This window comes from Dipodomys spectabilis, unplaced genomic scaffold, assembly GCF_019054845.1.
Source record: "Dipodomys spectabilis isolate Male_0828 unplaced genomic scaffold, ASM1905484v1 ptg000019l, whole genome shotgun sequence".
Taxonomy (NCBI): Eukaryota; Metazoa; Chordata; class Mammalia; order Rodentia; family Heteromyidae; genus Dipodomys; species Dipodomys spectabilis.
The window spans coordinates 13,499,045-13,521,650 of record NW_024870696.1 but is presented as its reverse complement, the minus strand read 5'-3'; the positions used below and the strand labels follow the sequence as shown (position 1 = coordinate 13,521,650).

The 22,606-nt window shown below is 44.9% G+C and overlaps 1 protein-coding gene across 3 annotated transcripts in view; it reads left to right on the top strand.

Moving 5' to 3' along the window:
• Nucleotides 1-16,187: 16,187 nt before the first annotated feature.
• Nucleotides 16,188-22,606, top strand: part of Cacna1e (calcium voltage-gated channel subunit alpha1 E) — a 308,059-nt gene continuing 301,640 nt past the window's right edge. For 2 of the 3 annotated variants that reach the window (XM_042674389.1, XM_042674387.1), the window contains exon 1: nt 16,257-16,522. In XM_042674389.1, coding sequence (XP_042530323.1) covers nt 16,257-16,522 — 266 coding nt within the window. Of the gene's footprint in view, nt 16,523-22,606 lie in introns of all 3 variants that reach the window. The other variant, XM_042674388.1, reaches the window with a different exon arrangement.

Below are 22,606 nucleotides of genomic sequence, written 5' to 3'. Positions count from 1 at the left end.
GACTGCATTCCTTTGTATTCAAAGTTTTAGGAGCAATTCTACTTGTCTGGGATCCAGTTGCTAAAGCTAAGCTGTTGGTGTGAGGCTGTGGTCATCCTTTTCAGCCTGGGTCCTTTGCTGAGGCTATGTCTCTTTTATTTATTTATTTATTTATTATTATTTATTTTTTTTATGTGTGGTGCTCAGTTCTTTCTTCAAGTGAGGAAGAAAAATGGTGTGTTAGCTTCAGCACCTTTGGGATTGGCTATTCCTCCAGAGGCTCTAGCTCGAGATGACAGCATGGCAATATATCAGATCTAGGAGCTGTTCTCCTTTTATTGAGATATAGAAAACTTCTTCAGGCCTATGAGGCTATCAGGAAAGTCAGATGCACAGACATAAGTTCATTCCAACTCCCGAAGGCTGTGAAGGAGGCAATGGGGAACCCATGGTGCAGCAGGTGCATTCCACTGGGAGCTGCTGCATCTCTTGTGAGGATGCCAATCGTGCAATCCCAAGAAGTTCCTTCAGTTGCAGGAGTGGTCTCAACTGGGGTTAATTTTGTCCCCAATGGGACATTTGGTGTTGTTTGGAAACATTTTAGATTGACAGAGCTGAGGAGGAGGGTACATCTAGAGCCTCTGGTTTGAGGCTGGGAATGATGTTCACACAGGACAAAGAATTCTCTGACAGTAAAATGTAGATAGTGCTGAGGCAGAAAAATTATGCTCCATGTGTCTCTCTCATCTATGAAATGGAAGAATTAGAAGATAAGTTGATATATATGTGGCTGTATTAGGTAAGATCTGTATTCAAATGACTCATCCATCTAATACACACCACTTCAAGCTGTGCCATATCTATAGAAACATAAAGAAAGTGAAATTGAAATGACTTGAAAATGTTCTCACCTTTCTACCAGAGAATAAACTCTTGTTTCCAAAATCTCGGGACAGGGACCCCTGTATCTGCCTCCATACTTTGGGTCATTTGGTTTGTCATGTCAGTTGCACTGTGTCTACAAGGTTAAGGTGGAGGGCAATCTTTCCTTAGCTGAAGGCTGTCTCCAGATCAGGATCCATTTATTCCTTGTTCATGTAGTTTCTCCCTTAGCTCCTGCCCAATATGGCACACATCCCAGAGAGACCAGTTTTGTTGAGTCACCTTGATTTGTTTATAGTTACCATTCATTCACTCATGCATTTAATTCATACATTTAATAAATACACATGCACAATACATGAAGCAGTTAATTAGTTACTATGGATGAATATAAAGATGAATAAATCAAGCCCTTGCAGTAGGGAGAAGAAATGTGTGGTTCATTTTGCTTAGCATCAGCTTATATGGTCATATGGACACAAGAGGTTTATCTTTGTTGTTCTTGTTGTTGTTGTTAAGGTACTATGTGAGTTTTCTGTGTTTCTATTGTATGTTCTTCCCCCCATGGTATATCCCTTGTTGTCACTATACTTGATTTTGGCACCTTGAATGTTATATATACATTTACCTAATTTGGGGAGGAGAAGGGAAATAACAAAATGCTGAAACAAGGACACAGAATGACCCATTGCAACAACGAGACTCACAAGACACTATGTTGGAAATGAACTTGACAACTTTGGGGGGGGAAGTTGGGGAAGTGGGGGAAGGAAGGGATCGTAGGAGACAAACAAAGGAGGGGGTGGCAGTGCTTGACAAGAAATGTACTCATTACCTTACTCATGTAACTGTAACCCCTCTGTACAGCGTCTTTACAATAAAATTTAAAACAGAAAAAGAAGTTACTTTCAGCATGTTAATGAGTCTAAAAAAAAAGAAATGAGTGTGCCATTACTATGGACCATAGGAGCCAATGCAGAGTGGCACAAAGTGCCAGAGGTACTCAGAGGAGCGAGAGATCACTTTTTTCATATGATCACAAAATGCTTCCTAGGAGAGAGTTCTTATGAGCTGGGCTTTTAAGCATAAATAACTTTCTGGCCAGTGGCCATGGAAAGGGGAGAGGAATGAAAAAAAGAAAATGAGAAATGATATGCAGGAAGAAATTTCAGAGTCTATTTGGAGACTGGAGAACAGCCCTACTTCATTGGAGTAATTAAGATTAGGTAGATTAGGTAACCTTAGGTAGATTAGGTAACAAAGTTTGCTTTTGACCTTGAAATGATCATGATTCATAGCTATATTTGATAGGCACTAGAGTACACATTCATTCTTCAACAAAAAACAAATTTACATCATAGGTTTTTTTTTTTTTTTTTTTTTTTGTAGTGGGGCTTGAACTTGGACCTGGGTGTTGTCCCTTAGGTTTTTGGTTCAAGGCAAGTGTTCTACCACTTGAGCCACACCCCTACTTTTGGCTTTTTGGCAGTTAACTAGAGATCAGAATTTCATCGACTTCCCTGCCTGGTATGGCTTTGAAACACAATGATCAGCTTTCAGCCTCCTGAGTAGCTAAGATTACAGGCATGAGCCACCGGCACCTGGCTGACTTCTTTTAACCAAAGTGTTCAAAACACTGAGGATGCAACATTGGACCAGCTCTTGATTTTTATTTGCACCATAGACTGGGACAGGGCCAGAATGGAGCTAAGCAGTGAGCTGTGGGTAGAAGCTGAAGGAAGAAGATGAGTTAGGGGGTTCTTCCCACCTCCTCAACAGAACTCACAAAGTTCTGACTGGATGGATGATGATGCAGATGGTGAAGAAGACAGAGAACGTGACACGGTGAATAAAACATGACAGGATTTGGAAAATAGTTGGGGAGCATCCAGTTTCATGCCCCAGTTAGATGGAGATTTGTAATGCTACAAACAGACTATTAGAGAGGGGAAGGAGATGGTTTGGAGGGAAGGATGATGAGTTTGTTTTTAACCCAGTTGATTCATGATGCTGTCAGCCCTTCCAGGTGCAGGAGCCCACTTGAGCAATTGTAAATGGTACCAGACTTCCAAAAGAACAGGGCCAAAGAGAAAGCATTGGGAATCTTCCAGATACTAGTGTTAGTTGAAGCATTGGATGGATGAGATCACTAAGAGAGCATGTGCATAGAGAGGAAGGCAGGCAGCAGGATGTGTGTGTTAAATACATTTAGGAAGTAAAGGCAGAAAAGGAGATGAAAATGAAAAGACAGTCAGGAGGTGGGAAGAAAACATGAGTTTGGAGATGCTCCCTATGGAGGCACAGAGGGGAGAGAATGTATGCATGCCTTCATAGCTTTCAGAGAGACAGACTTCATGGTTGTTGTTGTTGTTGTTGTTTTGGTCGTGGGGTTTGAACTCTGGGCCTGGGCACTGTCCCTCAGCTCTTCAGCTCAAAGCAAGTGCTCTACCACTTTGGCTACAGTGCCACTTCTGCTTTTCTGGTGGTTTATTGGAGATAATTATCTCATGGACTTTCCTGCCCAGGCTGGCTTTGAACTGTGATCCTCAGATCTCAGCCTCCTGAGTAGGTAGGATTACAGGCGTGAGCCACTGGTGCCCAGCAGACTTCTTCTTCTTTTTTTAACCTCTTGAATATGTTTGACTGTGAGAGTGTAGACTTTTTCTGATGGATCCACTTATTACTTCTTTGTGCTTGGTCTGGCACATTCATCCTCTGTGCTAGGAGTTCTGGTAAAAGGATGGCAAGAAGGCTGACTGACCTTCTCATAGGCTCTTGGAGTACTGTGGCTACAATAGAACTATAGAAGCTATATAACCTTTGTTCCGGATGGGAAGATACTAGAGGGCCTGTTTATGACCTGTTTAATCTCTGCCATCCTGGTCCCTGTATCTTCAATGGCTAAGTGGTTGTATGGGAAGCTAGAACTCATGCAAACCCTGTAGCTTCCAGGTAGAGGGATTTCTAAATGCTTTTTTTTTTTTTTTCTTTTGTCCATAGCTAGGAGAGGCTCTGTGTCGACTGTGGCTCTTGCTAGTTTCTGAGCAATTTGAAGCTATTCTTCTAGATCTTTTATATCATTCTTGCCCATCCTTAGGGTTCAGACCATCCTTACTCAGCTAGTCTCTTAATCCATGTCTGTTTCTATAACAAAATGTTAGACTGAGTAATTTATAAACAACCTGAGTTGATTTTTCATAGTTACGGAGGCTGGGGAGCCCAAGATCAAGGCGCTGACAAGTCCAGTGTCTGGTAGGGTCACTGTCACTAGAGAGTACTTTGAATAGTGCTTCCTCTAGAGTAGAGTAATGCTGTGTCTTAACATAGCACAAGGCGTAATGGCAAAAAGGGCTTAGGTAGTTTCCTCGAGCACTCACTTGCTTTTAGGTTGCACTGGGGTTTGAATGCAGGGCCTTGTACTTGCTAGGTAGGTGCTCCACAACTTGAGTGCTTCCTTGTTCTCTTTTACTCTTCTTAGTTTTAAATATAATCTTACTTTGAGGTTTTAGCCATTATGGACCATAGTCTTCCTATTTATGCTCCTCATGTAGCTGGATGACAGGTGTTTGCCATGACCTTCAGCTTTTTATTGGTTGAGATGAGGTCTTGCTCGCTTTTTGCTCATGCTGGCCTCAAACTACAATCTTCTTTCTGATGATCCCGATCTTTGCTTTCTGAGTAGCTATGGTTACAAATGTGAGACACCATCCCCAGCCCTTCTAGACTTTTTATAAGGCACTAATCCCACCAATATTATTAGCCCTTCAGGTCTAATCACATCCCCAAGGCAACATTTCTACCCCCCCCCCCCATTTCTTAATATGGTTGCATTGGATTAAATTTTAGCATAAATTTTGGAAGGGACACAGTATAACAAATATGTGGTAAGATGTGACCTTTATCACAGGTACCTAGTTCTGTGTGATATTACTTAAGAGACTTAGTTTCTTTCATCCTTACTCGGCTCATTTAAGAAATGGCTAGCACTACCCATACCTACCCCATAAGATTCTTGGCAGAACAAGTAAAGTCCCACATACACAATGGTTCCATCTTCTACAAGCTTTTGGTATTGTTGCAGATTTTAGGAGTTTTCTCTGATTTGTCTACTTCATGCTCTTTTCCTTGGAGAGTTTCCTTCCCCCAGTGTTTTTAATGCAAGAAAAGGAATTATTAAGTGGAATAAAATTGTTACTGAGTACTCTTTAGCTCCTGCCTGGCTCCCTGAGCAAATGAAGTATTTGAATGCTTTGATTGTATTGCTATAACTCCCTTGGTGAATAAGGAGTTGTCTTTTAGGATTACCTATAATGCTCGATGTCTGTCCTTGTAACGCTAACCATAATACCATCTTTAATGATGTGACACCCCCGCCCCCAAGCTTTATACAGTGCTTCCATTCTTCTCCCATCACAGGTTTATATCATTCTGTATGCTGGGTCTCCCCTCACCCCCTCTAGTGAACTGTCTTCAGCTTTTAGAGTCTGTGTGTGTATGCACGCGCATGTGCATGTGTACGTGCATGCGTGGGGTGTGTGTGTGTGCGTGCGTGTGCATGCGCGTGCGTGTGCTTGTGTGCTTGAAGGATTGCTGCTTTTCTTTTAACACAAAAAGCTAAAGTTTCAAAGCAGGTGGGATGTGGGTTAAACACCGTTCTAAATGGCAGGCCTGCTGTTCGTGGGGAAGGAGAGTGGCCTGAAAGTTTAAAAATAACCTGAACATTATAGACTCCTGTGAATTCTACAGCCCAGAGCATTGTGAGTCTGTGGGTGTTTTACCTGCTGGAGTGCAGGCAGGAAAACAAGTTGAGAGGCAGGAGGATTTAAATGTGCTGAATCCTTTCATGGCACGTGTTGGTAACAAAAGTATTCAGGAGAAAACTTGAAGCCATACATAATGATCGGGATCGATGTTCCTCAATGGTAGGACTAGAGCTACCCTTGGGTTTGTAGAGCAAAAACCACTGGGTAACATCAAGTTCTACCATGCAACATTTATTTATTTGTTTATTTATTTGTATTTTACTACTGAGCAAATGTTCCTTCTTCTTTCCTCCCTTCCTCTCTTATTCTTCCAGAGTTTGGCTGATAGCTTTTTCCATATGGAAAATGGAGGATGACCTGGGGCTGAGCTTAAGGCAGTTATGATATAGATTTGCCATTTATTGACAAACAAGTCAATGGTATATAAAACGATGTTCTTCAAGAGTCAATTGCAGACACTGGCATACCCTTTAGCTTTTTAGGACTTTTGAAGAATTGGAACCAGTTTTGAACTAGGACTCAGGACTCCTTGGCCTGATTCATGTTGGTCTGGGGCATTGTACTGTAAAATTGCCTCAGTAAAGTCAGGCTAATAACACCAACCTACGTTGGAATGCAGTATGCTTGAGAATCTGTTGTCACATTTTGTTCAGCAGTGACCCCATGAGATTTAGAGACAGACATTCCTGTTGCCATTATAAACCTAATCAGAACTAAGGTGCACATCTCCCAATATTGTCTCGTACTTCATTGACTCATTTAGTCTGAAGATTGTCAGCATTGTCTGTAATGTGTAGACATATTCTCGTCCCATGATATTGTAGGATCATCATGGGATAAAGTGATGGATGAGCTCAAATCTTTATTAATGATATCAATCAGAGGCCTTACAGGGTTTAAGCTCTCTGAGTTTTAGTTTTAGGTGGACTATGATTTATTTTCTCTTATTCCACCAATCATTTATCATATCTCAAGATAAATTTAGTTTCTTCTAATCTTGCATTTATTTGTAAAATGAGGATTGTGATAGAACCTATAAATAGGATTATTCTGAGAAATAAGAAAAGTAAGGAGCTTAGCATAGTACCTTGTACATAATAGTATTTAATGTTTGTTACAATATTTAAATCTCATGCCTATATATTTAAGTGTTCTTTATTAACTGTAATATTGTATATATTTTTCAATGTAGACTGATTGTACAAAATACTAGGTTTCACAACATTTTCAAACACCCATGCAATATAGTCTTTATTTTTGATGCATATCTATTTTTCTGTTTATAACCATAGAATTTGCCCTGTAATGTTCTTATTAGAGAATAGAGATTATTTAATCTAAAGGGAAATAGAGTAGTAAGAAACTTCAAATTGCTATATCAATTCTTGAGTATGTTTGGAAAAAATATTTTAAATAATTTTCACACAAGAAAGACTGTGTGAAAATAATAAGGGGAAAGTTATCTGTGACTGTGTAGATGTATATGTGTGTGTGTGTGTGTGTGTGTGTGTGTGTGTGTGTGTTTATGTGTCCCCAAGGGATTGGTTTGGTACAGTATTTGAGTGAAATGTTTCAGAAATTGTTTTTTGATTGAGAATTATGTCTCCACCTTTCCAGTTTTAAAATGGGCAAGTTGGGACTATTTAAATCATCAAGAGTGCTTGTGGTTCTTCACATTCGAATGTACTCTATTAAGCCTGTCTGAAGGCTGTCAACAACAAAGGAAGATTTCTTGCATGCCAATATTCGTGGCCAGCAGAGCTGAATCTAGAGTGTGTCTCTGCATATAAGCATGTGTGTGTGTGTGTGTGTCTTCTTGTCTTAAATCTTCATTAGCCAAAAGACATGATGATGACATTTGCCTTTTTTTTTTTTTTTGGTAGAGGAAAAAGATAGAACCAATTAAGACTCTTTTTTGAAGCAGAACTTTATTCTTCTGTTTAATTTACTGTGCAAAGTGATCTGAAAATATTCTTTAGGGGAGTATCTGAATGTATTCTTTTAATAACTGCTTCCCCCAAATCTTATTTTAACTGTTTTTTTTAAGAACAGGAAATTACATCCTAGAGAATGAATTCTATAACTTAATGATTGATAAAATGAAGGTATGGCTGTTATGGTGCTGAACACCTTCCATCTGGGTTGGAGTCATCCGCTCTCCTACAAGAGAATTAACACTCCTTCTTGGTGTAAAGGGGAAGATTACCACTTTACCTAGAAGGGATAAGTGGAAACACCTAACCACAGAGGTGACTCAGAGCCAGAACTAGAATGTGTTAGACACCGGGGTTGATAGTACACAATCAGATGTTAGTCTTATCCAACAAAAGACAGAGCAGGAAACTCATTCATTCCCTTGGTATGTACTTAGTAAAGGTCTGCTATGAGGTGTTCTAGGTAATAAGGTGAAGAAGATATGTTCATATATCCTTTATTCCATTTGAAGCAGGTATTATGTACAAGAGATCTGAGATAGGACATATTTGTTAATGCTATGGTATAATGGAGAGATGGTGTTGGAAAGGCTGGTTGAGTTCAGATTTTCTTATTAGGGAAAGGAATTTGGACACTTTACAGGTAACCATGTTAAGTAGTTGAGAGGGAGAATGATATCACATGGATCAGAAATAGAATTTTAGGAAGGAGATCTTATTTGAATTACCTTGGATTCATTGAAACACATGGAGTTTCAAGTGATGAGATTCCAGTCACTTCAGTGAACATTTGGATCTGGAAATGAGGTGACAGATGAGGACTAGGAGCTGGATATGGGATATTTAGAAAGTGTGGGTTACGGAAATGGTCTCAAAGGGAAGGAATCCAGAGAGGGAAGATAAAGGTATCAGAGACTCATGGGCCACCCCGACAGTAAAGTAAGAACAATAAGAAGAAGAGGAGGAAATAGTGAGGAGGATGTAGTAACTGGGATGCTAGGAGTAGAGAATTTCTAAGAAGGTGGGGAGGTCAGTACTGCCAAATGCTGCAAAGTGTTCAAGGAAATGGTGGGTAAAATAAGGAGTTGGGGGAGGTCAGTTGGGGGTTCTTGCTGTCATTTCTGGGGGAATTGAAAGAGCAGAGTCAGCAAATGGCCTATGCAGGTATACATGTAAAAACAGGCCTTGAGTCTGTATCTCATGCGAATTCCAATTCGCTCTGATTATTTTATACCAGGTGGGTGTGACCACCTGCTCAGTGTAGGCGAGAGTGGGAGAGAGAGGGTGCAGTGATGGACAGGTGGTGACTTAATCTGCTTATGATTTCCACCAGAGGACTGCAGGAGAGGCAAGACCAGTGGGTGTGGCAGAATGTGGTTCTCTTCTCTGACTCTTCAAGTTTTCTCTAGGTTCTGCTTCAGCCGTTTTCTCTGCTCTTGGGGCTTCATCTTTAAGAGAGATACGCAGGCAAGAGGAGCATGCACAGCATCTGCTTGGGCTCTTTCCCCTCCCAGTCCTTACCTGTTTTGCTCTAGCACCTGACATGCCTGACACGTGGAAAGTGCTCATTGTATGTCAGTTGAATGAATGAATCAGCCTGAGCCCACCTAGGTGGAGAGAACTTGCAACGTGTAGGCTGTGTTGTGTTTTCTGAGTCAAGAGGCCATGGGGGTGGATGGATGGGCGGCTTCCGTCAGTTGTTCTCACCCTCATCAGTTGGAGCCGTAATTCTGCTGAGTCTCCTGTTGAACTTGGTCTTGGCAGAGCATCAAGGGGTAGACTTTGAGGGACAGGAGGGAAGGTGAGCAGAAATAATGAAGGGATTCTTTGCTTTCTGGGGCTTTTAATCTACCCACTAACTTTCCCATGATGTGCTTTTTATCTAGATTCAGTCATGAGGCTTGAACTTGGGTCTTGGGTGCTGTCCCTGAGTTTTCCCCCTCAGTACTAGCACTCTACCACATTGAGCCACAACTACACTCCTGGTTTTGGTGTGGTTTATGGGAGATAAGAATCTCATAGACGGGGCTGGGAAGGTGGGTCAGTGATAGAGTGCTTGCCTTGCATGCATGAGGCCCTGGGTTCGATTCCTCAGCACCACATAAGCAAAAAGAAAAAAGCTGGAAGTGGTGCTGTGGCTCAAGTGGTAGAGCGCTAGCCTTGAGCTGAAGAGCTGAGGGACAGCGCCCAGGCCCAGAGTTCAGGCCCCACAACCAGACTCTCCCCCCACCAAAAAAAAAGAATCTCATGGATTTTTCTGTCCAAGCTGGCTTTGAACTTCAATCCTCCGATCTCAACCTCCTGAATAGCTGGGATTACAGATGTGAGCCACCAGTGTCTGGCTTGTATTTGTTTTTTTTCTGTAGACTGAAATGTAACCTCATCTTATGGAAAGTTAGTAATGCTCTCAGCTGTGTGATCCTAGACACAGCGACAATAAAATAAAAATGCTAGTTTCTTGATCAGACCCATGCATCTTCTGGTTGGTACACATCCCCGACACTCATGCTCCAGGCTGTCATGCTACACCTGTAATACCATCTCTTTCAAAGGCAGCTCATGGATTCTCCCCCTTTCTGGTTGTCTTCTGGTAGTCCCCCCCTTCTCTGATCCTGCCAAGTGATATCTGATGGTATACTTCACATTCTGCTGATGTTTGAGCCCTTCTCAAGGGTTCGTTTTCTCTTCCTTTTCAAACTGCAGATTCCTAGAAGGCTGTGACTGTGCCTAATTTATCTTTGAGCCTCAGAATCCCCGAGAACAATGTTTGGCATATGAAAAGGGCTTAATGAGGATTTGTCAAAGGGATTTATGAATTCATGAATAAGTAAACAAAATGCAGGGCTTTCTTAGGTACCTTTGGGGTTCCCTTCTAATATTTTTCTGTTTCCTCCTCTCTTTTCCTTCATTCTTCTTTTTGATTGTGTCTTAGGAATTTGTATGTCTGGGCACCTCCTTCTATTTCCTACACTCCAAAGCTATCCCAGGGCTGGACTCTGCTTTCAGAAACATACACTAGCTATGCAGTGTTTGCTGTTCATTACCATGGTCACAGCTACCATAGCTGGAATGTACCTAAGCAAGCTTTTATTCAGCACTTACTATGTGCCAGGTACTGTTCAAGGGCTTTATACATATTCACTAATGATCTTCCCCATAGGGAAAGACATATTTAACCCTCTGGGAAATTCTGTGGTTCAGGCTTATGCCTTATCTCTGCAAGACCCAAGGTCATGCCTCTGACTTGACTCTTAGGCAAGAAAAACATCATTTTGATGTCCAGTGTATTATTAGCAGCCACACAGCGTTAAGAATCCCAATTTTATTGTCAGGAGATCTGAATCTGCTATTTCTTAGCTCTGTGTACTTGAACACGTCCCTAGCCTCCTGGGTTTCAGATGATAAAATGTGCCTCAAAGCCCCACAAGGATGTGAATGAGATGTTATTAGCACGATTGGCACAGAGGAGATGAGTTGTCGTCAATGAGTGGTTTCAGCAAAACCTTTTTAGTAGAAGTTGTGGCTTTTTCATTGGCCGATTAGGGTATTGAGCTGTGGGGTTTCTCAGGCTTAGGTGTGAGAGATGCTGGTTTTAGGGCTGGACATTACATAAAGATGTGGTTGCATTTTCCCCCCCAAGTGAGAGCTGTGTGGTGTTGTGCAAGCCAGTACCTTCCCAAGATGTCTGCATTGCCATCCTGCTCTTCTGCTCTGCTATGCATTTGCACATGGTTTCCTGCCAACTTTTTTCTTAAGAACCCACTCCCAAATCCTCTGTACCCTGTTTTGCATAAGAGTCAATTTCTTGGGAACGCTCAACAGGGGGGAAATAGAACAAAAGGGGCTCTCATAGTTTCAGCAGAAGCCATCAGATGGTAACGGTGAGGGTGGGCCAAATCAAAAAGAGTAGGGCTGGTGGGAGGGGCACATTCTTTTAGGATGAAGGCTGGATTTGCAGATTCCTCAGTGATGAGCTAAAATCTCTAATGAAGATAATCCAACATCTATCTGATCTCAAAATAACTTTATGAACGAGGGGAATCAGCTTACTGGTGCTGTGCCTCTCCCATTCACATTTGTCATCTTAGTACAAACTCCCATGGCCTGTCTGATTGGGACACTATGACTGCTTTGTTTCCTTCCATATCTGGAGGATACTGAAGGGACTGTCCCTCCCTGTCTGCTCCTCTTGGGTGGCTCACTAGAATATTGGGGATGAAGAAAAAAGGCACTGAAATTCAATAATTGGCGTGAGATCAATCATCTTGGGCAGTTTTTCCTTTCTTCCTTTCTTCTTGTTGGGTTCTCAGTTTACAGGTCACTCCCTACCATTTTGTTATCATGTCTTCACCGTGTGTGTGTGTGTGTGTGTGTGTGTGTGTGTGTGTGTGTGTGTGTGTGTGTGTGTGTGTGTGTGTGTGTGTGGTGTGTGTGTGTGTGTGTGTGTGTGTGTGTGTGTGTGTGTGTGTGTGTAACTCTGTGCTTTCTGAATGGAGCTACAGTTTCCAGGGGCTGTAGGATGGATTGCTTGCACTGTGATGAAGTTCTGGACCTGGACTTCAAGAAAGTCCCATAGAGGAGTAGAGGACTAGTGACGAGGTCCATGGTGAGGAATATCTGTCCTTTGAAGTATAGCGTCTGGGATGCTAGACTGTGAATAATCTGTGCTCACAACAGTGTCTCACAAGTGACCAGTAGATGGTGCTCTGATAACAGGAAAATAACAGCTACTGGCCTTCGGAGCCCATAAATTTTTCTCATGGTCTTCAGCTTTCTCACTAGTTGTTGATTTCCTACATTTCCACTGAAGGGGACAGTAGAACCAGGGGCTCTAGGAGAAAAATGCTCAGCAGATTCCCTAATAAGGAGCATTATGGCAATGATCTGATCTTTCCTGAGGGCAGTAGAGCTCCATCCCACATGGTACCAGAGCATTTGACTACTAGTCAATTAAACTTGCAGATAATTCACATGCCATGTCCATCAGGCTAACATCACTTTAGAGTTTCTTTTCTTGATATACAATTTGTAATTATACAGCATGGGTATGAGAAACTGGAAATCAGAGCCTATAGAAGTCCACACACTGACTCTTACTAGAAGTGGAGAAATAGCTTTACATGGTACATGTGTTGCGAGGCTGACAGATTTCAAAGAGGGTCAGCTATGGGGGGGGATTATATAAACTATTAACTATTAATCATAAGATTATGTAGCTATACAATTATAGGTTTCTAACAAATGAGAGAGCATGAAACTAATATAGAAAATTTACAGATTGCAAAGTTCTAAGAGTTTGTGACAGGCAGGTAGGGGTTGAAGAAGAGAGTGTGCCTTCCTACCAGCGCTGCTGTCCATAGACCAAGTCCCTTTCTATATCAATTGGTGCCATTGTGTTTGTCTGTGTCATCTTAGGCTGCACCCTCTAAGAATTCCTCTTAGCTCCTCTATAAGGTACTCTTGCTCTGCAGTGTATTCTACATTACCTGAGCCTACCATTGGTGAAGGCTTCTCCCTCACAAGGGAGGTCTCAGCTCTGGTGGGTCCTCAACATCTCCATGTGTAATTTCTTGCCCTGAGCATCCTAAGTCTCTAAAAACTTACAGTAGTCATAGAGAACTCAGGACACTATAGAGAGAGAAAATGGAATTCATGCTGAATCTTTGCTCCACAGGGTGACATTGAAGAGACAAGTCAGTGATCCCTAATTTTTGAAGGACCACTCCTGGGAGATAAAAGGATCATGAGACCAATTTACCCTTGAAGGGAGTGAAGTTTCAACATGAGTGAGGTCTAGAAACATTCTACCCAGCCAGGCTACACAATCTCATTTATGCTAAGCAGATACATCATTTGTGTAATCATTTGTTTTGTTCATTGTTATATCCCTAGGGCCATAGAAAGTATGAAAAAAGTATGTGTCAAATAAATGACTGGTATAGGTTTTGTACTGTGGACTACGAATCTCTGAGTAAGCCAGGCTGTGGGCATGTGTTTGAACTGAAGACACGGCCCAGCTGTCCCCTCTCACGTCCATGCTAGTTGAGGCACGTTTTCTTCTGCCTTATCTTGCCTTGGCTCAGCATAGCAGTGCCCACTTACCCCTATCTGAGCAATGCTCGTGAAGGGGATCAGAAGTATCATGAAGCCAAGCACAAAGATACATAGTCATACTCATCACGGGTTCTAAGTGACTGGCTGATAAGGATTTCAGGGAACATCCTCTCCCCCCTCCCAACTTCTGACTAGTGTTAAGGGGGAAAAAAGAGGATCTTATAATGAAAGTAGGGCAGAGAAAATCAGTAAAATAGTAGCATTGTCTCACCTCAAAGAGATATTTGGCCTGAAATGGACTCCTCCTCCAAGTCAGCAGTGCCTGCTCAGGGTGCACACAGAGACCATTCCTTTAGGTTTTTCCATTTCTTTGAGCGTTTTCCTTCCCATGCACAGAGGTGCACACACACTCCATGCTCACATGATTGACACGTGTCGTGTTCACATGGCTTTGCCCACACAGACTCGCACACCCAAGAACGCACGTGCCTTGGACTCAGATGTCACATATCATTTAATCTCGTGCACTGATACTGCCTTTCACACACACAGAGCCACATTCATTCATCATTTCTAATTTCTGGGCTTTGGCCAGTCTTTGTGTTGGGCTTCAGATACTCCCAGCTAGCAGGGTAGTCAGGAGAGGGGACTGCTGCTCTGTGTCTTCCATTCAAACCCCCGAATCTCTTGTAGGGAAAAGGTTGATCGCCAAATGCCAAGATTCTTTCTCTTGGGTGTATTGTTAGCCTTTCCTACCTCTGCTGCTTAGACACAAATCCTGTGTGTGTGTCTTTTCCCCCTTCCTACATCAGTGAGGTATGTTTGAGAATGTCAGTGGGGGGCTCTTTTGGAGGTAAAAGATGTTAGGATTTTGAGAAGGGCAGTTTGTGCTCAGCCTTACCCTTAAATATTTGGATCATGTTCCAGGAGGTGAGGGGCCAGGGGCTGTTAGGGTCCAACCGAGGAGGCTGCCCTGGATGGTTCTGGAAGAAGAGGGAGGGCAGAGGTTCCCTGCTGGATCCCCTTGGCACCTACAGGGAGCCTCCAGATGTTAAGTGGGGAGACTGGAGGAGGGTGATGCGGGCTCCAAGGCGACCCTCTCCTCTCCCGTTCCCCAGGGCTGCAAGGGGCCAGGCACCCCACTGGCACAGGGGACCCTTCTGTGCCAGGGGGGGCCTGTGGCGCGCGCGCGTGCGTGTGTGCGCCCCACGCATGCCCCCGCACTCTTGCAGAGACTCCGCAGCAGCGCGGCCAGCGGCACCCGCCGGTCCTCGGCGTTACTTGGAGATTAGGACTCTTCCTTGTACCTTTGCAAAGGTGGGCTGCTACCCTTTGGCCAAAACAACCAAGAAGACAAGCCAGCCTCAGAGTGGCTTGGGACCCTTCAGCCTTCCATCTGCATCTGGTCCCTCTCCTACATCCCACCCCTCCCTCCGGGCTGGAGCTCCGGTGCAGCCTGGCTGCGCCTCTGCGCTCCCACTCCTTCTGGCTCGCCTCCCCCACCCTCCCCGGTCCTTTGGCATCTTCTCCGCTTGGGTGCCACGAGGCGGGCTGCTTGGAAGAAGAGTGGGGATCGGGTCCTCGGGTCCTTGTACCAGTCCCGTGCTGGGCCACCCCGAGGCTGCCTACAACCTGTTCCTCCCTTGCCTGCCCGAGTGCCCGCGCGCCCGCGCGCCCGCGCGCCCGCCCTCTCGTGGCGCAGCCGCGGATCGCTGTTGCATGCTGATCCGGGAAGGCGGCGGAGGGAGGCAGCGGCGCCGAGCGCTCCGGGCGGATGCTGGCGCTTGGGCTTCGCGGCTCCCTGGATGCTGTTCTACTTCTACCCTAAACGCAGGAGCCCCGAAGCCATGTATTCCTCTCTGGCTGCATCGACTTCTTCTTTTTGATCTTTTGGGCGTTGCGGATTACGCCGGAACCTCAAAACCACTCTCTACCCCCCTCCTTCCCTCCCCCCACCCCCCAACCTTTGGATGCGGATTTAAAAACCCAAGTCTTGGCTGTGGAATATCTTAGGTGGACTTGCTGGGGGCTGGTGTTAGGAAACATATCACCATAATCAGCCCTCGTCTTTTTTCCTTTTCTTTCTTCTTCCTTTTCTCTTTTGCTTCAAAGTTCTTTTGTTGTCATTGCCCTCTGCCTCTTGAGCCTCCCCCTCCCCCAGCCAGTAAGTCACCAAACTGTTACCTGGAGGGCCGGAGCCTGCCTCTCTCCCTGAACTAGGTGTTGGCTCTGCCTGAAGAGGAGCTATGTTTGAAGAGCAGCCTGCTCCACCCCTCTCCTCTCCGCTCCCCGAACACTACCACACACTGGCATTTTGAGAGAGAGAGAGAGAGAGAAAATTGCATCCAGAAACTGAGCACCCCCCCAAACCCTCTCCCCTCCTTCCTCCCCCCCCCCCCCCCCCGCCCCGGTTTTCTTTCTTGAGGAATGGAGCTTCGCAGAGGTTGAATTTAGATCCAACAGTTCGCAGCTGCAGCTGGCGGCCGCCTCTCCGAAGAGCTCGGGGGCTCCCGAGGCGGTGGTCCGCGTGCCCGGCCGGATGCGGCTGTGACTCTTGCCGTGTGTCTGGCTGCTTGTTGCTGTGTGCAGGGGGGTTCGGCGGCGGCGATCACCTTCTGTGTCTTCTGTCTGTTTAAACTTCAGGATGGCTCGCTTCGGGGAGGCGGTGGTCGGCAGGCCTGGGTCCGGCGATGGAGACTCGGACCAAAGCAGGAACCGGCAAGGAACCCCGGTGCCGGCCTCAGGGCCGGCGGCCGCCTACAAGCAATCGAAAGCGCAGAGGGCGCGGACTATGGCTTTGTACAACCCCATTCCTGTCCGGCAGAACTGTTTCACCGTCAACAGATCCCTGTTCATCTTTGGAGAAGATAACATTGTCAGGAAATACGCCAAGAAGCTCATCGATTGGCCATATCCTTTCTTGTCCACCATTAATTTCCTTCTCCCCCTTTGCATTTGTTTTCTGGGTGAGGGGGATACCTAGCATGGAACGTGTCCCTCACCCCTCCCCGGTGCCACTTTGCCCCTTTGCTGAAGTGCATACTACTTCGTTTGCATCTCAGGGGCAAGCGTGGGGCCCTGGAGACCTATCTGGGCACTAGTGTTTAAAGCGTGGGGCCCTGGAGACCTATCTGGGCACTAGTGTTTTTCAAGGTAAGCATTTTAGTTTTTTAAATCTTCCCCCACCCCCATGTGGCAATCTCTAGCATCCCCGGTGAGTGGTGTTGCCTTGTTTGCCTCTTTCTGGGCTGGGCTTTGTCTGATTCTTTGCGTTCCCCTCACCCCCAATCCTTTCATGAGCTACACTCCACATAGAGTGGGTTGCCTGGAATCCAAGGGCTTTCTTTCATAACCAGTTTTCCTTTCCTCTCTTAAAGCCCTCCCCTTCACCCCCCCCCTTTCCTACCAGCTGAAGAGACACCTGCACTGTCTTGCCAGTAGGAAAGTCGGGGGCTCCATCAGATTTATCAGGTTACAAGTTCCAAGAGCACGGGCCAACACTGTGCCTACAAATAGACATATGAACACACACACAACAGGCTTTTGGCTGGGGACCCAGATAACTCTGGGGACTAAGTTTAAGTTCCACTGAAAAGTGTAGTCAGTGTCTTTTGGGGGTGGGGGGTGGGGGAGAGGCAGTTTCTGTCGCCACAGACTGAACAGTTCAAAGGTGGAGTTTTCTGTTAAGTGACAGAAAATGGGTTCATCAGGACTCCCATCCTTTCCTTGGTGCTGGATCGGGTATTCCTCTTTTCAGTGCTTGGTTCAATTGGTTACTCTCCCAGTACCCAGGATCAAACAGATCTGCGGGGCTGGGATTCATCAGCTGAGGGCTGAAGGTGTACAAGTAACCTGTGTGGAGCACCAGGGGTAGGGGGTGGGTGTTGCTTTTCACACTGGCAGGGCGTATTTGGTGGTGTCAGGACCCAATGGCATAGAAGAAACATGGTTGCAGGTCGAAGCAAGTCTACCAGAGGCAGGCTGCAGATGAGGCACTGCACTGCCTTGCTCTTCTCTAGGAATTTGGGTGTCTCACCAGGCATCCAGTCAGGGGTTGAGGGATTGAAGGAGATGATGTGGTGTCAGTATGAGAACGGGTTTGGAGATGGGGACTTTGGTGCTTGTGGAGGGACATGTCTTGGGAAGAATGCACCTGTCAAGGAGGCTCCTCCCCCACCCCCTCCTTTCCACCCAGCCAGGTGTGCAGCAGCAAGACAGCGGGAGCTGGGGGTGAGGGGAGTTCAGCTCCTCACTCCCCCCTACCCCTGCTCCCCACATGGCTTGGCCATCTCTTTGCTACCCCTACCCCAGTTTCTGGCCTTCCCTTTTTCCTCCCTAGTTCCCTGCTTCAGCAGCCCATTGGCTGGCACGTGGTACCTCCAGGCAGGCAGCACCCCTCATTAGGAAAGGAGGAGCATCTCTAAGCAGATATTCCTGCTGCTGCTGCACTCAGCCTCCCACTAACACCCCAGGCTGGCTTTCTCCCGTTCTCCTCTTCCCTGTACTCTCCTCCCCCGCTCACCCCCACGGAGTGATCCAGTGATCATGGCCCCGCAGTGCCTGAGTTGAACGTCTTTAGGTGGGGGCTTGGGGGGAGGGAGGGGTCGGGTCCCTGCAGTCACGCCTGCCTGCCTGCCTGGGAGCTAGCTGCACAAAGCGGACAGATCTTATTGTGCTGTGTGCTGCGGCTGCAAATAACTCCTCCAGGCGGGACGCCACTGATTTCCCAGATGCCTCCCCCTCCACCTTCCTCGCCCACCCGGTACAAGTCTTTAAAATGTCCCACTTTACTGTGCCCCTCTTAGGGCCTGTTTATTCAGAGTAGCAGCCCTCCTCCTCCTTGCGCTAGACAAAGCCTCTGAGCCCACCCCATCCCCCCCCTCCCCAACTCGGCAAGGGGCAGATTGTGCCAGCAGCCACTCGTGCACCTTGGACAGCACCACTGAAACTTCTCTAGAGGTCCTAGGGGCTCCCCAAGTCAACTGGGTTCAGCAGCTCAGTTACTTCCGGCTGGCCCCAGTCTCCCAGGGCTGGGAAAAGAAGCAGGCTTCCTACCTACACCATGCGGTTGCCTCTGTTCACATTCTTGCTTCCTCTGCAAAGACACCGCCTGCATTTCCACCAAGCACTGTGAGCACTAGGTGCAGCAGTGAGCCTTATTCCTCTCTTTGCTGGGCTTGGGCCAAAATGGACCAAAGGGAATCAAAGGAAAGATGCTTGAGGGATTCCACTTCAGAAACATACTCAGTGCCTTGCCCATGAGCCCTGTCCCAACAGCTTTTCTAACCTCATAGTTAGAAATTGTACAGTGATTCCACAGCCTGCTGATGCTGTAAATGGTACTCAGAGAACATTTGCTAAGGTGTGTTTCGTGTGAAGCCTGTTTTTTCCCCCCTCCCGTACTGTACAACTTAATTGACTAGTATATTCCCTGTGGTAGTGACCACATGTGACCACTGTGCTTCTGTGGGCTTTGCATTTTTTTCCAGAAGCCTATCTAAGTGCCCGATCATGCCTTCCCGTCATTTCCTAACAGGTAACTTCTGAGAATATCTTCCTTTTTTCTTATTGGGAGTTATTGTGACCAGTGATTATCCATGAAGATCTGGGGTTTGACTGTATTGGTTCAAATCCTAGTTTCTTCCACAAGTTCTGTTACCTTAAAAAGTTACTTCATCACTCTGTGACTCAGTTTCCTTACTTGTAGATTAAGATGATAATAATGAGTTACTGGAAGAATTCAGTGAGTTCATAAATGACAAGTGCCTAGACCATTACCTAACCACCGAATAACCATTAGCTGTTATTACCAATGGAATTATTCCAATTTCAACACACCTCAATGGAGAGCTTTTAATTCAAGGTGTAATCATTTAGATTCTTGGAACTCAAAGGGCAAGGAGTTATGTTCTTATCACTTTAGAGTTCCTCCCCTCCCCGAATTTCAGAATCCTGGTCCCCATTTCTGACTCACTGAATCTGATCCTCAGGAGATAGTATGCGCAGGTAATTGACGAATGCACTCTTGGGGTGGTGGTCAGCTTGAGAAGTGTTAAGCTCTTCATATGGCCCAGATTTTCAAAAAAGGGAAGTTTTTCCAGAAAGTATGTCAAGACCTGTGTGAGTACTAGCATATTTGAATTCAGCATACTTAAGGATTTTGACTGCTTGTGTCCTACAGCACCTTGTGTGACTTATACTTTTATAGGTTGCAGAAAATCACTGTGGGACCCAGGAGGATTTAATGGGCTCTGTGTGTGTGTTTTAATCACCTTGGTCTAGAAGAATGAGTTAAGTTAATGGAATGATTAATGTTTGTAGGACCCTCTGATCTGAGTGGGGGTAGTTCTATTAATATCAACCTATTAATAGGCAGGTCTAGTTCTTATTTGTAGAAACATGCCTAAGATAAACCAGATTTGGCATGAAAGAACATAGCAAATCAGCAGCCCACTCTGAATGTGTTTCATTTTTCTTGGAAGCTACATCTGCATAGGGAGATAATTTTATTTTCTTATGACACTCTCTTCTGCAGTGGATACCATAGCCTTTTGAAAATGCTAATCTGATTTAAAATGTGATATTACATTTTATAGCATTCTTCCTTTTTTTCCCCCTCTTGCTTATCGGCTAGATCTAACAAGAGTGTTCTCTCTCTCCAGACAATAGATATTCTGAATGCCATTCCATGGTCAGTGTGTTACATTCTTTCTAGCATTGGCACGTGCTCTGACACAATGACCCTGTGGATGGGCAAAGAGGATCTCTCTCATATGTACCACTTTTGGAAGTAGTGGGTGAAGAGAAGAAATTCTATGTCTGACTTGGAGGCTCTGTACCATACATGAGCAATAGGAGATTTTTTTTTCTATACCCATTGGGTCATCTCAGTGAGGAAGCGTATGTTTCATGTAGAAATGAACATGATGGTTGGGAGTAGGAAGATCAAATGTATTTTCAGCCTCTGAAATGATGAAACTCATTATAATGAACTTGGGGGTATTCGTCCTTGGTTTCGGATGCAGAATTTCATTGTATTACCGAGGCACTGCAGTTATGGGCCAGAGGTTATGTGTGAGTTACTAATTGTACATTGTCCAATAAACTGAACATTTATTTGGGACAGTTTGGGGGAGGATTACCCAGAATGTTAGCTCCCAGGTACATATATGCTGTCTGCTCTGCTTGCCTGTACATATACAGCACCCTGCAGGATAGTAAACTGTAGCTTTGGTGAGATTTTAGGAATGATGTAAGTCTAGTGAGTCATGAGTTAGGGTGTCTTGATTGGGAGAGAGGTGGGAGCTAACAGGATGAAGTCTGGAATTATATCTTATTTTTACATGGTGCAGTTAGGCTCCAAATCTTCCATATACCTGTAGGGAAACCTATAGCATGCACCAAGGCTATAGGGTAAAGGTCTTTGGGGTTTTGTAAAAATATATTTTTTGAGGTTCCCAAGACAATTTATGAATTGTCTGTGGGCTCTGATCTTGATAAGAAATATGGGTAATATTTCCTCTGGAAGCCTAGAGCAAGACTGGCTGTGGGGACCATTTGTAATTGGGATCTGGCCTGGGATGTGAATTGCAGTGAAGTTTGGCAGAAGTAAAATAATTTGAAGATAGTGACTAATATATCTTGGATGTGATAGTTTTGCCTATTGGATATATGTCATTATTTTCTCACCTTCCAGCAATTGTCATCCCTAGATAGGTATACTATACACTATCAATTAAAGGAAGAGAATGAGGAGAAAGAGGAGAGGAGGAGGAGGCTAATGGGTACAGGTCTTCTTTCCTTCTAAAAATCCACCCAAAATTGTTTATCTCTCTTTAGACATTGCTGTACAGGCTGTAGGTGGTTTTCCCCCTCAAACTCTGTTCTTTTTTATGGGAACATTTGGTTTCTTTTAGTCTTCATACTCTTAGTTAAAACAAAGTGAGCCAGGTGTCTGCAGTTCATGCCTGTTATCTTAGCTACTCAGGAAGCTGAGATCTGAGGACTGAGATTCAAAGTCAGCTTGGGCAGGAAAAGTCCATGAGACTCTTATCTCCAAATATCCAGCAGAAAACTGGAAGTGGAGCTGTGGCTTACGTAGTAGAGTACCAGCCTTCAGCCTTGAGGGAGAAAGGTAAGAGACAGTGCCCGGGCCTTGAGCTCAAATCTTAGTACTGGCATTAAAAAAATAAGCAACCTATTAAAAACAACTAAAGTAGCTAGGCACGGATGGCTCATGCCTGTAATACTAGCTACTCAGGAGGCTGAGATCTGAGGATCATGGTTTGAAGCCAGCCTGGGCAAAAAAGTCCCTGTAAAACTCTTACCCAATTAACTACTCAAAAACCAGAAGTGCAGCTGTGGCTCAAAACAGGTAGAACACTAGCCTTGAGCAAAAGAGCTCAGGAATAGTTCTCTGCCCTGAGTTCAAGCCGCATGACCTTACAAAAAAACCCCAACAAACAAACAAAAAACAACAACTAAAGCAAGTCCGGATTTGCTAAACTATCAACTCTGACCAACCCCTTAGCACCATGTGTTTGAGTAGCAGATCAGTAGACTGCCTGGTACACAGTGGTACAGGGCTGCCTGGGAAGCTGCACTTACCAGACACCAAAGCCTTTTGGTATGATCCAGTCATTCCCAGACCACATGCCATGCTGCTGGTCTGGTTTGTTTACACTGACCACAAAGACTTAAAGAGGGACACCAAGTGCAGCTGTAATGAATACCCTTTTCAAGGAGATACACCAGTCTTTACTTTGTCTCTTGGCCTAGTCTTCCACTCATCTTTTATCTTTCTATATTCTCCTTCTCTCATTTTTAGGTTCAGCCTTTGTGAATAATTCATTGCATGTGTGGGTTTCTCCAAGGGTTTTCAGAAAAAGAGTTATCTTTCTCATGGATATGGCTGAGATCTCTTGCAAAAGGCCAGCTAGCATCAGCAGTTAACTTTTTCTTAAGTCCTCTGTCTTCTGTGGTGGGACAGTGATG